This window comes from Boleophthalmus pectinirostris, unplaced genomic scaffold (assembly GCF_026225935.1).
Source record: "Boleophthalmus pectinirostris isolate CB_2022bp ecotype Guang Dong unplaced genomic scaffold, ASM2622593v1 HiC_scaffold_23, whole genome shotgun sequence".
Lineage (NCBI taxonomy): Eukaryota > Metazoa > Chordata > Actinopteri > Gobiiformes > Gobiidae > Boleophthalmus > Boleophthalmus pectinirostris.
Genome location: NW_026571207.1, coordinates 18789887 through 18804519, shown reverse-complemented (window position 1 = coordinate 18804519; position 14633 = coordinate 18789887). Strand labels below are relative to the sequence as shown.

Sequence of the window (14633 nt, the reverse complement as noted above, 5' to 3'; positions counted from 1 at the left end):
CATTAATGTCACAGTCTAAGCAACACATGATGGCAGTGCCTGGCTTGGCCTAACTGTAATTGAAAAGGCCCAAAGGGAATTCTTGGATGTGTGCAAGGCCCGCTGCACCCCACCGCCCCACATCCATCACTGTATAGTTAGGCCCTAGGGTGCTCTCCTACACCAGAGGTTAACTGCTCGCCCTCTTGGTATAACATTTCCTTAAATGCGCCCAACTAATGCAGCTCCAAATGAAAAATGCGGGGAGTTAATGTATATATAATTATGAAAGAATTTTAATATCTGGATGAGTAAAAATCATCTTGCATAAAATAATTTTTATGAAAAATATTTTTTACTATAAAAAAAAAAAAATACTATTTACAAAATAATTGGGAGCACCACAAACACTTTTCAAACACATGAGCACCAAGGGCCAGTCCCTCTAATGCCCCAGCCAGATTAAGTTAAAGAAACCCCCCAGTCCACTGCTTGTGTTCACACAGTAAACCCAGTGGTGAAGTTCTATACTGGAGTGTACTCTGATACTTTGCTGAACTGCAAGACCACCTTAAAAGCCAAAGTCAATGTTGTACATGCTCATTTGTACATGCTTATGTCAACAAAAGGGTGACTTGCCCCAGAGCAGGTGCAAAATGTCCTCAAATGGTGGTCCCATTTCCTCCTATATGTGCTAAGGCAGCTGGTAGAATCAGCAAAAGGTTCCTATTAACCAAATAAAGCAAACAAATTTAAGAACATTCAAAGCAAATTAATCCAATTGCTGGTTTAATTTATTTTGTATTTAGTTGAAATGTAATTTATTTTAGAAATGTACGATTTATTAGTAATATCAACTAGTATTCTAAATACACTGAATATAAATGATCAAATAAATTAATAATTAAATACACATTCAGTTGATAAGCTGAAGTCGACTGATGGATTTTTATGTACTTTTGCAGTTTTTGCACTGACCCATCTTTTTGATAGTTGGACTTTTTAAACAATAGTAACCTAATAATAAATAGTAATCAGTTGTAAAATATTTTGACAGCCACATACCAAGAGAGAAACACATGAAAACTGTGGTGTGGAGCGAGATGGCCGGACTTCAGTGGGATGTGATCACAAACCCAATGCGTTCTTCAGATGTGCTGTTCACAGGCTTGATTACACAGCAGCCCTGCGATGCATAACTGCAACAGATAAAATTAACACACACGATTACACAGGGCTTTGAAAGTGCCAGGACCACCGCCACTGTGATCATCTTATTTAGTTACACCTCAAACACTGTGCATTTCAAACAAGTATTCAAAAGCTGTACGTAGGTAATGTAGTTGGTAATGAGAAGTGATGGCTTAAAACAATAATCACTTTGTGTTACTTTGTAGAGCCAAAGTACTGCACTGAGTGCGTATCTCCATCTAAATATGTTCAAGTAGAAACATAGACGAGTGCACATTTAGAGATCACTATTTATAAAAATATAAGCACAGCTTGGGCACTTGAACAAAAGGTATGTGTGTGTTTGTTAGGTGTTGTTTTTTTTTTTTTTTCCAAAACTGCCTCAATTGCGGCTAGGTACACCCCAAAACTATTATGATGATTATTATGATTATTATGATGATGATTATTATTATTATTCATCAAATAAGTGTCTTGATTTGAATAAAAAATAAAATTACTTTGGAGATAAATAAAATGACTCAGTGCTCGTAGAACTTAGTGAACTATGCTGTATGTCTACAGTGGACGAAGCCTGCAGGAGTGAGAATAGAGGCCCACTTTCTTTAGCCCTGGTTTTGACTGGACCTAGCGGGGGGCTGGCACCAGTGAAATCAGAAAACCACTGTGCAGGTAAAGACGAGGGCGACATGAAATAATAAGTAAGACCTTTGTATTTTCACTGGCATATGTATGATTTAAGCGCGCTTCTACTGTACATGTTATTTAGACAATGGCATTGTCTTACGTGAGTCCCACTTCTGAGGGCTGAGCTCAAATTCTCAAATTATCACAAGCTTAAACTTGAAACAGATTAGCCGATAAATATTTGCAAAAGGAATAAGGGAGATATCATGTTATTCCTGGGTTAAATCAGCAAGGGGAAGGACTCAAAATTCAATACTTGGGATCATGTCTTGCTTCAGTAAAACAAATGGTCTTTTTGCATTAGTAGTCAAGTTCAAATGCTCCACGGCATCTTCTATCATTCAACCCAAAAGAGAGGAAATTACATACTAGCATTAGGGCTATTTTGTATTTTGTGCTTACAATACAACAACCACTTACCTTGAAACTAAACAGAAGCATCATGTGGTCAGAGGGATCTGAAGAGACAGAGGCACAAACATACAAGACCTGTGGCAGAAAACAGGGCATTAGTGAACTCTCGTACTGCTGTTGTGACAAGCAGGTCTAGAAAAAAACTAAAAACTAAAACGAAACATTCTTGAGAATCTTCACTGCCACTGGGACCGTGTTGGACACTAACCACAACTTGCACCCTACATGCAAGATAGCAAGACTGCATAGTGTAAGTTACGCAAAGTGTCATGCATGGTTATGATGATGTGTCAAAGAGCCAGAGAGCCAGTGTGACGAAGCAGCCCACCCCCTGGTACACAGCTGGGGCCAAACCCTATGATGGCATGACAGCCACCCAGGGGTGCACACTGACAAGTCAATGAAACCCAAGGTGCAATGGATCTATTTACACTCAGCTGATCAGCGCCCCGTGTACCCTACCCAAAATGGCGCTTGCCGCTTGTTGCTAGGCAGAGAACACTAGAGTAAAAATGGCGGCGGAAAGGGGGCAAAGGGGAAGCAGAGGTCCAATTGGTTGTGATTTCTGGGGGTGTGTCAGAGTTCAATAATTAAGGAACATTACCACAGCTTGAGACACATACAGCACAAGTATTACAATGCATCAAAAATCCATGGTTTTGGGTTTCACCTTGTGGTCGTTGCCACCTGGACATCCACTGTCATGCTCCCCTTTCACTGATAGTGATGAGAAATGCACCATTATTGCTACTTTTTATCTATTAGGTATCAATCAGAAGAATTACCAGGAAATTGTTTGGGTACTTTAACATGCACAAACTCACACCGGAACATTCCCATAAGTTGTTGCGATCAAGTTCTGGTAGAAATAAAAAAAAACATATAATACAAAGTAGACATAAAGGGAGACCGAATATACAAAAGTTGTGACACTCAAAAAACATACCACAACATTAAATTAATAGTACGATTCAGTGTTGCTTGAATGTGAATGAAGTAAAAAAAAATTAAATAAAAAAGATCCCTAAATGTATTTTTTAAAATAATAATTGTGAGTACTTTAAACTATTGAAGATTTGTAACAGGACAAAAGTCATGAACTTGAACCTTCACTCCAGTGGCCATCTAAAGAAGCATTGAATGGTCACTTAATGTTTTACGTTTTCATACGCGAAATATGGTCTGAACAAAATCTGTAATAATGACAACCGATATAGTGGATCTTAAATATACATAATATGAAGTGATGGAAAAAACTGTACTGGTGTAATAAAACAAAACACATAATCAAAATAAAGGTCCATTGTTTATTTATTTAGAGACAAAGCACAAACTCATAAAAACTAATATTGCTGGGAATTGTGGCCCTACTGGCAGGAACTATATGGAGGAAAACCATGAGGATTAAAAGGGCGAGGCCTTTACCCCATGAGTTCCACTGGCCGAGAGAGTAAGAAGGCCCACCACATCAGCGCATACAAAGAGCTTTGGGGGGGAAAGAAGCTACAAACATTAAAAAATAAAAACATTGGTAACGGTTTTATGCATTTGTAATATACATTAGTTTACATTCCACAACGTACATTCAACACATTTGATAAAAGCCTACAGTTCAATGAACACCACATAGTTTCTTTGAGCCTAATTATTTTTTGCTTTTTCGCACTGGTTATCCCGACTTTTATGTGACAATACAAAAATGTATAGGCTATAGGCAATAATATCTGTAGAGTAGGTCCTGTAGAATTAGGATGGATAGTGTTTGAACAGGTCTCGGAGCCATAAAGCGCACAGTGATGTCTTTTACAACACGAGTGAGAACCACATGTCACAAATGGACAATTAACATACAGTGATGGAAGCGAGTGCGACTTTCAGAACTTGGCGCTGCAAGGGTCCAGAAGAATCTCACATTGACGGAATGTTACATTGCTTTGATGGAAAGGAATCGACGCCACTGTGACAAGTGTACCAGCCGTTCACTAGACTCTTCTGAAAGGGAGAAGTGGAGAAAGTCCTCGAGCTCTGAGTGAAGGCGTGCGGGGCCTGTCCACTTGGCTGTCCGTGTTGTGTCCTGTAGGAGCCTCGCTGCAGCAGTGGCTCCAGCAGAGGCCCAGCTCTGTGCGCGGAGTAGTCTACGCCACTGTCAAATGAGTGATGTAGCCGTGACCTCAGGCTGTGCTCGTCGCGACTGTCTGTGTACAGGGGCAAATCCTGGCTGGTGGGGGTGTGCAGCGGGATGGTCTGAGCTGCCTCCCGTGCACGGTTTGACCTGGTCTCTGGCATGTGGCCCTCGTCTCCTAAGCGCGCTTCGGTGCCTTTTTGAGGAGGCTTGTTGCAGTGGAGCTTCATATGTTTCCGCAGAGAGCTGGGGTGTGTGTAGCACTTGTCACAGCCTCTGACCTTACACACGTAAGGCTTGTCGCTGGAGTGGACGTGAGAGTGTTTCTTTCGGTCGCTGCTGTTGGCAAACCTCCGACTGCAGCCCTCGAACTCACATTTAAAGGGCTTTTCACCTAAACGAGTGGAAAGAGAGATGACGCCCGTTATCAGATGCTCACAAAAGCCTGCACCGCGCCTTTGTTTTCTAATTCAGTCTAAGGCATACGGACACATACGCTCATGTTCAGTGAGCAGTGATGGGCCTCCTACAATATGAGCATTCAGTCTTTCAACTTCCACATGGTAAAATACAGAAAAGATACAGTAGCATTTTTGTTTAGGGCAGTGAATAGGCGAAAAGCGCTGAAGTGGCTTTGGTGATCAAACTAAAATCAAATTGAATATAGCTTAGGTTAATTAAAAAAATGGCTTTTTATGCAGGCCTATGTTGTGCTATAGTAGCGGTTCAGCTTTTAATAAAGTAAAAGAAAAAATCTATTTAGCCTAATCAATTTACCCTCTCTTACAACAACGGAACTGTAGGCTATCTGTGTTCCTAATTTAAAATCTGCCCTATATTTTGCGTGATTATATGAAAAGCATATTTGTATTACAAGTGCACGTGTCCATGCTGTATTTACATTTTTCCTGTAAACACTGATAACATTTCCAAATGATAGGCTAATTAATGCATTTGTTTGCAGTTACTATGATGACTTTATAAGCCTTGAGACAAATCAATAAGCCAAGAAAGAAAAAGATCAATCATATAATTTTGTCATACAAGTGACTGAGGTAATTGAGTTTTCAATCATCTCTTCATTTCTTGCTACATCACTATAGCGAATGTTCTAGCGCTTACAAGGAGAGTCCCTACGAGGCACATGCGCGTAATGGCTACGTCACAGCTCTCCGGTGTCCCAGTATTTATTTATTAATTTAACTGAATGAAGAGGGAGAGACACTCAAACCAGCAGCAGGCCTGACTACGCTCACCAGGCTCACCATGTGGGCTGCGATATGCTTTTGCTAAACTTCACAACAATAGGCTACATCATCGAAAATGTACGCCTAAATATTGTATTATTATTATTATTATTATTATTATTATTATTATTATTATTATTATTATTATTATTATTATTGACTAACCTGTGTGCGTTCTCTTGTGGATCTTCAGATTTTCTGAACGAGCAAACACTTTCTCACAGCCATGAAACGGGCACGGAAAGGGCTTCTCCCCAGTGTGAACTCTGACATGGTTCACGAGCTTGTATTTGGCTTTGAACGGCTTCCTGTCTCTCGGGCAGTCAACCCAGTAGCACACGTACTCAGAGTGCTCAGGTCCGCCGACGTGCTCCACGGTCACATGGGTCACGAGCTCATACATGCTGCCGAATGCTCTGGAGCATGGCACTTTTCCAGCTCCTTCGTGGTTGTTTGTCCACTTGCACAGCAACTCGTGTTTGACGTTCTGCTTGGAGCACCTGAAGAAAGCATCGCTTGTCCCGCGCTGGATGGCCATGTTTAAGGGCTTGTAAAGCCCCAGAAACTGGGTGACAAGCTGCTGACTGTTGCCCTTGGGGCTGAGGCTCTGACCGTAGGGGTGTGTCCGCGTAAGGATGTCTCCAGGTAGACCAAGCATCATCTGAGTCCCGTCAGTAGAGCCGTGGGCCTGTTCCTGGTAGCTGGAGAAAAAAGCATGGCTCCGGTTGTCCCTGACACCGGTAAAGTCACGGTACCTTTCAACACCGCCATGTTGGTTAGCTCGTGGTGCCAGTTGATCAGTGACGGGTGGCATGCCGGCTCCAGAGAGATTGGCTCCAATGAGGATGCCCCGAGGGCTGTGCTCGAGCCGGTGGCTTGGGTATCCAGGGTCTGAAAAAGTAGCCACCGAGTGGTCAACATATGCACTGGACCTCGTCTCGGGGTAGTCTCGCAAATTGCGCGTGAGGCAGAGTTTTAAAGAAGTGCCAGTGGGGTGTCCCATGTGCTCCCCTGCCAAAGGTGGCAGCACCACGCTGGGTTCAGTATTGCTCTCTCCGGGGTTGACGCAGGAGAGAGGGCAGCCACTAAACCTCGAAAGGCTTGTCATGTTTTGTTGTGAGTTTGGCTATGAGTTACCAAAGTCAACCAACAGCTCTGAAGATGCACCTACAGACACATTGTCCATGTTCCGTGGTGTATATCATCTGCATGTGAAATTCTTGGCCGTGAACTTCGCAGAAGTAGTAACCATACTCAATTTCGTTAAAGTTGGTGTGAGTCCCATGCCGTTCACTTTGCCCTCTTGATTTGTGGCAATAACCGTGGTAGTAAAATGCTTCGAAACAGGCCATGGTGCAATATAAAAGCACAGCAGGCAAACCTGCTTTTAAAAGGGGAGCTTTGGGATTGGTTGGAATGCGCCATGATTGACAGGCGCTGGGTTTGTTTTAAAAGGGACACGCAGGCATTCACCACACGACTCCGTTTTCAAATAATGCAGAGAAAATGCTTTGAAATGTGCCGCGATAAAATATTGCAAGCTAACTTTGGGAGCCTTTGCACAGACCCTCCAGTGTCTCTCCAAATGCGCCCAGGACATAGGTTGAGTGAGCGAGTAACCATAACCAGGTTTTATACTAGGCTACGCAGATTTGTGTCCCCAGTGCCCCTCACACTTCTGCACAATAACAAATGGTGGGCCCAGGCCGATTATTGTAACAACAACTTTATAACACGGGCTGAATATAGCCTAATCAATAGATCAATTCAGAGATAGAACATTATGCATGTATTTTTGTTGCAAAGAGTTAAAAAGTTTCAGAATCAGACTAATATAAACTTGAAAGGTTGTCTAAGGACATCACTCCATCACACCAGCACTCGTCGTGTTTCTGACCAAAAACTGTAGGCTACAAGTTTAACGCAGATACAGAAAATGAAAAATCACCTTAACAATGTATATAGTTTATTGATATCAACTTGACAGAAAAGAAGGCTTGTGAAATGTGCATTTTTAAAATTCTCACCTTAGACTTGCATTTCCATTATCCTAATAAACATATAGGCCACATTTACGCCATTTATTCACGCCACAAATATGGTTTACCATTGTGAAGTTCAACCACTAGACCATAATCAACAATCTACCAAACTACAAGTAATAAAAATACAATGAGCAGAAACTCATAATTGCTTTTGACATTATTTTCAGGTTTTCAGTTATTTAAAATATTAAAACCGTAAGAAATGTAATCTAGCCTACTTCTCTGTTTATGACCCTAAATATATATTTTGGATTCTTTTCTCGCTTAATTTGCATTTTCTACTGTTGAATATGTGCCAACAGTTTGAACAGCATGTAAATATAATTCAGTTTTTCATGATTGCCAGTAAAAAATATGTCTAAATAAATGCATTATGCATTACGTACAATATGCAGAATCAAAGACTTGTGTTCCTGAGAAGTAGCGGTGTGACAAACAGACACACACAGACACACACTCAGACACACATACACACACACACACACACACACACACACACATACACACGCACACAAACACACACACAAACATAAAACTAGTTGGAAATATATTGAACACAAACGACCAATGCAGGAAAAAGACTACAAGTAATTAAATTACTCTATTTTTTATTTGTATTTATTTATTTAATTTATTTTGTATTATTATTATTTTTTTAATAGGGCAAACTGATGGACTGTGGTTACACACTTACCTCCAAACACAAACTGATATGCATATCAGTCACCATGTCATACAACGAGAATACTGGGATAAGACCATTTTGAGAGGTGAATAAACAAAGAAAAAACATACGCCAAATTATCCATAACAATCAAAGCAATTGATAATTGTACAAATGATCCTCTACTTATAATGTCAAAGTAGGACAAAAAATCACACCATCTCACTCTGTGACCATGAGCAATCAATATAATCAATAGACTGTAAAAGTTAAGATAACTTTCCTATCGGCCTAAAGAGAGCGGCCAGTACTGCAACCCAGATATAAGGATTTATAATATTGTCTTCGATTTTTGTTAATATCAAACACTTATTTATACATATATTTATTTTAAATAAATTATGAGAATTATAATAAACATGCAGAATGTAAACCTGTAAAAAATAAAAAAAACACTTAGAAATGTTTGTGGTTTACCATAAGATAGAGTTTTGTTCTGCTCTTGTCCAAATGTACTTATGTCACATAGGACCTAGGTGTGACATTACAATATTGCTATTTTTTAAGGCAACGCGCATGCTCAGTTGGTGGCAGATTATTTTATAACCAATGAGCTATCCCAACGTGAGTGAGGTAAGCCCAGTTGAGATAACTAAATTCTTTTATTTTACATCCCATACAAAACAGCCTAAATTAAATTAGTAAAACTTGAATACTTGCTAAGAATATTTAACTTGAAATGTGCCAAATAGGCCTATTAAAAATAAAAAATAAAAAAAATCCATAGGCATTAGGCTATTTATTTCTAAGGCTAGAGAAAATCACACAATGTGGATTTCTTAAATAAATGTTCTTACGTGGGAAAAAAAATAAAAAATAAATAAATAAAAACTTTTTAAAAAAGAGAAAGATTTTATCAAAAGAAAAGAATGAGCCATTTATTCACGTGTGCTTAAGATGCCATCCATTGATAGGTGTCTCTGTTTCGGCCAATGAGCCATGGAAAGAAATGGGCATCTTTTTTTTTTTTTTTTTCTGGAGTAAATGTATATTTTGTCTTTTTTTTTATCTTTATCTTGTTGGAAATTCCACACACAGACACACACACACATATATTTATATATATGTGTATGTATATATGTATATATACACACACACGCACACATTAGCTACCCTACACAGAAAATACTGTGTACATGGGTTGTATCAACGAGCTAATAAATATGAAGGACACAGAGCAAACTTAACGGGCTGCTCGTCACTTGTAAGTTCAGAAAGGTCGCCATAAATCTCAGAGCACCGCAAGCACCATGTGTGCGTTGTGAAGTTATGCCTTTAGTGCGCGCGCAGGCTACACAAAAACTGATAGAGAGAGTTAAGTGTGAGAGAGATGGAGAGGGAGGAGGGAGCAGGTAGGCCTATCTATCCAAACTTTTGCTTTTTAATGGTGCAACATGTGGAGAAGCGTTGCAGCATTGCGCAAAAGCGCGCAAACTGCTTTCGATTCAATTAGGCTGCCACAAGAGCGCCGAGTAACACAGGCTACAGCGCAAAGACACAGGAGTCTTGTTTCCATCATTACCTCTAGACTACTCTAAGAAATGGACAAGCAAACTCACCTTTCCAATCTATGTGTCTGGAGGAAGGGCACTGTGTGAGTGGGAGAGCACGGCGAAAGGAAACGTGATCGCTCAAAGTTTTGTCGGGTTCATCCCAAACAGAGGCTGTGAGCTCCTTCAGAGGGGGAAAGATGTAAACGAGTTGGAGTTTAAAAAGCGCCGCTCGGAGCACTCAACGCGCCTGTGAACTTGATCAGATTTTGTGTCCCACAGGGAATCAGACAGCCCTGTGAAACTCACTCAATGAATTTTAGCCAAGCCAAATCTCAAGATATTACAATTAGGCTATTGCCATTTTTTTTTTTTTTCAGTCTTTTATTCCACAATGTTACACCCTATGGAGCCCCCCCACCCCCCTCCCCCTTCAAGTAACTTTTGAAATTTGGAACATTGCCAGGAAAATTTCAGCGGTTGCTTAGGAAGATAGACAAATACATTATGTAGGCTATAAGCAAAACGTTGGTGGTTTTGTCCTCTTGAACTGAGGCATTACTAGTTCATGAGTGTTGTATGAAACCATGTAGGCAAGAAAGTGCGTTCGACTTTTCCTATACCTGCTAAGTAAACCCGTATGAGCCAATCAAATGAACCCAGTTAAGACGAGCTGCCATCTTCAATAGCAAACACTGCCAATCACCAGAAATCTAGCCAATTACCACTCGCCTCAGTGGTCACGTGGTTCGTGGATAGCTAGTCACGGATTGGTTAACGTAGCTCTGCCTCCCGAGTTCATTTATGTTCTGGGAGTGAGTGATTGACTTTATCAGTCCAAGGACATCATCCGCATGGAAAGGGGGGGAAGTTTGATCCTCTTTCTCACGGACCGCACTCTACGGGAGTTTTTTTTCTCCCAACTCTTTTACGCATAGGATTTTTCTCCGTTTTGACTTGGCTTCTTTTTTATTTAAGGATTTTTCTTAAACGTAACAGATACCGGCGTTGTGTGAGCTGGTTTGAGTGCTCCGCTAAACTGGATTTAAATTTGATTTTTAGTTTTCTCCCTGCGCCCTAAGTTTGCTTCATGATGCTTCTTGATAGTGGTCCGCAGTTTGCATCTTTAGGAGTGGGGGGCTTCGGGACACCAAGACACCACCACGAGCTCGGCAACAGAGACCCCAGTTTGGGGCTGAATCCCTTCTCCGACTCCTCTCACTCCGCAGCTTTCAAAATCAGCCCAGTGGCGCATGACATCGCCTCCAGTCAGACGTCTGCGTTCACCCCGCAAGCCTCCGGGTATGCAGCCGCTCTGGGACACTCGCATGGCGGCCAGGTGGGCTCGTACGGGGGTGGTGCGTTCAATTCCACGCGGGACTTTCTGTTTAGGAACCGCGGTGTTGCAGAGCCTCCCGCTCCAAGTGCACAACACGGAATCTTTGCTGCTTCGGCAGGGAGTCTTCACGGGCCGCCGGGGATCCCCGATAACCCCGGACATCTGTTGTTTCCAGGACTTCACGACCAGGGGGTGAGCCACACGTCACCGAGCGGACATGTAGTCAACAGCCAAATGCATCTTGGCTTACGCGGGGATATCTTCGGAAGACCCGATCCGTACCGTCCTGTGGCTAGTCCTCGGACAGACCCCTATGGAGCCCAGCTGCACAATTACAACCACCCCATCAACATGAACATGGGCATGAACGTGCCCACGCACCATGGCCCCGGGGCCTTTTTTAGATACATGCGGCAGCCCATTAAACAAGAGCTATCCTGTAAGTGGATAGACGAGAACCAGATGAACAGACCCAAAAAGACTTGCGATAGGACTTTCAGCACCATGCATGAGATGGTTACACACGTGTCTATGGAGCATGTTGGCGGCCCGGAGCAGAGTAACCATATCTGCTTTTGGGAAGACTGTCCGAGAGAAGGCAAATCTTTTAAAGCCAAGTATAAACTTGTGAATCACATTCGAGTGCATACAGGAGAGAAGCCCTTCCCATGCCCGTTCCCTGGATGTGGCAAAATATTTGCCAGGTCAGAAAATCTGAAAATACACAAAAGAACGCACACAGGTAGGCACCGACATTTTTATGATTTATATTGTTTCTCTGCGGCGAAATGATAAATATACAAGAGTGCATTTATGCTTTAAATGTGCATTATTTACATTGGGCTCTGAGGCAGATTTTGCTTTATAGTGCATGGGTTTTAGTAAACTCTCCCCTCCCAAAGTAGCCTGTTACAATTAGATATTCCGAACAAACATTTTTACAGCTTACTTGAGTAGTGGGTCTACTGATAGAGTGCTCCAAAGAAAAACTGGTGAATTGTAATGTTTAGGTGCTGAGGAGTTTGTAATGACAAAGTTGTAAAAGTTTGGATTGCCTGAGTGGACGCTCGTCTGCTGTCTCGTTCTCTTGAATGCGGGCTGTAGCTGTATCCCATACACTAATCAGGCACAAAGGCTTCGCAGTGTTTGTATGTAGGCTGTATAACACAGTTTTAGATGTATGTGGTCAAATGCCCTGTTGATTCAGTGTTTACTATGGAGCAGTGCAGGGAGTAGTAGCATGAGGCCTCGTGAATAAATAACGCCTGACAGGGCACCGTGTAGTAGCCTGGTAGTGGAGCTCGATCCACGTCGCCCTCCAAATGTAGGTTACTGTTATATAACGGGCTGCAGACACTTCACATATCCGGTCTGTAGCTTTTGCAACTGGCGCGACTATAACATTTTGTGTGTGAAAGCTATTGAGGTTATTTACGTTGTGTATGCATTTATTCCCCCAGGTGAGAAGCCGTTTAAGTGTGAATTTGATGGCTGTGACAGACGATTCGCCAACAGCAGCGACAGGAAAAAGCACATGCACGTGCACACGTCAGACAAGCCGTACATTTGCAAAGTGTGCGACAAGTCCTACACGCACCCCAGCTCTCTCAGGAAACACATGAAGGTAATTAACGTCTTCATTACGCATTAAACACATTAACACACCTCCCCCACCCTGCCCCCTCCCGCTGACAGGGACCGTCACATTATTACAGAACGCATTTAGAACGGTCTATAAGCGAACAATTGTTTGTGTTTACTATTTTCTTTGGTCACCAGGCTAAATGGAGAATGTTTACGCGGAGCGATGCACCAAACACAAATAATCATCACTTGACAAATATGCCCTCTTTAGTGTTGCTTTATATTTGAATGTGTCCTCTGCAATGCTGAATATGCAACAGTTTTGCAGGCCATAGATCAAGTCAGTTATGTTAGGCTTATTAGACGAGATGAAAAGCTCATGCGTATTTTATGTGCGTATTCAGGTTCACGAGTCTCAAGGATCCGAATCATCTCCGGCTGCCAGTTCTGGATACGAATCCTCCACACCACCAGTACTGGTTTCAGGCAGCACCGAGGACCCCACAAAAACCCCACCGTCCGCCGTGGTACAGAACACGTCTGGTCACAGCGAAGGACTGGCTCCAAACTTTAACGAGTGGTACGTTTGACTCAATGACTCAAAGAAAACACTTTACCAGCGTGTACCACGGCATTGAAGACGCACGGATTTTACCCTAACACACACGTCTACACATACACACACGGGATTAGGACTACAACAGGAGACAAGAGCAAAAGGCAGCAAGCTGCACGCAGGCCACGTCCATTCTCAGGATCATGGAATTTGACTTTCATTCTACCATTTGGTGGAAATAAAACGCGTAAATAAACAAAATAATCAAATGAATAAATAGAATGAACATACTTTGCTTTCTCAAATAAATACATGTTTGTATCATTTTTCTTTACAGCAAATAACTCTTGTTTCATTTAATGTATTTTCTCATTTTTCTATTTAAAAAATAAAGAAAGGGTACTATTTTACGCTCTTTTCTACGGTGGCAACGCGCTGCCGCCTCTTCAAATTTGATTGTTGGAACTTTCAAACAGTCTTAAGAAACGTGCCAAAGTCTTTGTCATTAACTTGAACACAGAAAAAAAACGCAGAAACTAATAGTATACTTGTGAATGTATTTCCTTGTTTGATGGGGTTGAATCTGTTGTCAGCGTCCGTTTTCAGGTGGACACATGTGGTTATTTGGTTACGATTGTTACCGTTAAATATAAACGTTGCCTTTTGTTAATACTGTTGTAAATACATATCCATGATGCCATATTTATCAATTTGTAATTTAATTATGGGTATAAGTTCTGAAACATAAATAATATTTATGGAAATGTTTTCTAACAAGAACTGTACAGTTTTGGTCATAACCAACTTAACATTGAACAAATGACTAATACATTTCCCACTTCGCGATTGTATTCTGCTTTGTTTCTTTTAAACCAGTAGGCCTCCAGGTGTCTTATTTGGATTGAAGAAAGCATATATGAATATAATGGATTTGTCTATATATAATGCAGATATTTCCGTCACTTTTCTTTAAGAGACCATTGACATGTAACGCTTGTTAGAACTAAGTTCAGATGAGCTGAGAAGCTATAAAACGGTTATGTTGATATCTTTATATTTTGTTCAAATAAGATTTTTGTGTATTTACTTTATAGATCAGATAGATGTCAATTTGTAGCATACTGAAAAACACTCCCAGCAGCCTGTTGCACTCTATACTGATTTTAGAAGAGTGCGATGAAGTCGAAATGAAGTTTATCACATTATTACAAAATTGCGGTCAACGCCCACTTATGAGCGCCAGTAAGGCGATTTT

The 14633-nt window shown here is 41.3% G+C and overlaps 2 protein-coding genes across 2 annotated transcripts; one reads left to right on the top strand and one right to left on the bottom strand.

Annotated features, from left to right (window-relative positions):
• Positions 1-4179: 4179 nt before the first annotated feature.
• On the bottom strand, positions 4180-6748 carry zic6 (zic family member 6). Its single transcript, XM_020923577.1, has 2 exons — positions 5806-6748; positions 4180-4787 (listed from the first exon to the last, which is right to left on the bottom strand). Exons 1-2 carry the CDS (start codon positions 6746-6748, stop codon positions 4180-4182), a joined length of 1551 nt encoding a protein of 516 aa, XP_020779236.1.
• A 4244-nt stretch (positions 6749-10992) lies between these two features.
• On the top strand, positions 10993-13412 carry zic3 (zic family member 3 heterotaxy 1 (odd-paired homolog, Drosophila)). Its single transcript, XM_020923511.1, has 3 exons — positions 10993-11980; positions 12699-12862; positions 13227-13412. Exons 1-3 carry the CDS (start codon positions 10993-10995, stop codon positions 13410-13412), a joined length of 1338 nt encoding a protein of 445 aa, XP_020779170.1.
• Positions 13413-14633: the final 1221 nt, after the last annotated feature.

Bases quoted from the DNA above. Each gene is read 5' to 3' on its own strand.
- zic6 (XM_020923577.1), bottom strand. From the start codon at position 6,748: ATGACAAGCCTTTCGAGGTTTAGTGGCTGCCCTCTCTCCTGCGTCAAC. The intron at 4,788-5,805 runs GTTAGTCAATAA...CCACTCGTTTAG, and splicing joins CCACAAGAGAACGCACACAG to GTGAAAAGCCCTTTAAATGT.
- zic3 (XM_020923511.1), top strand. From the start codon at position 10,993: ATGCTTCTTGATAGTGGTCCGCAGTTTGCATCTTTAGGAGTGGGGGGC. The intron at 11,981-12,698 runs GTAGGCACCGAC...TTATTCCCCCAG, and splicing joins ACACAAAAGAACGCACACAG to GTGAGAAGCCGTTTAAGTGT. The intron at 12,863-13,226 runs GTAATTAACGTC...GTGCGTATTCAG, and splicing joins CTCTCAGGAAACACATGAAG to GTTCACGAGTCTCAAGGATC.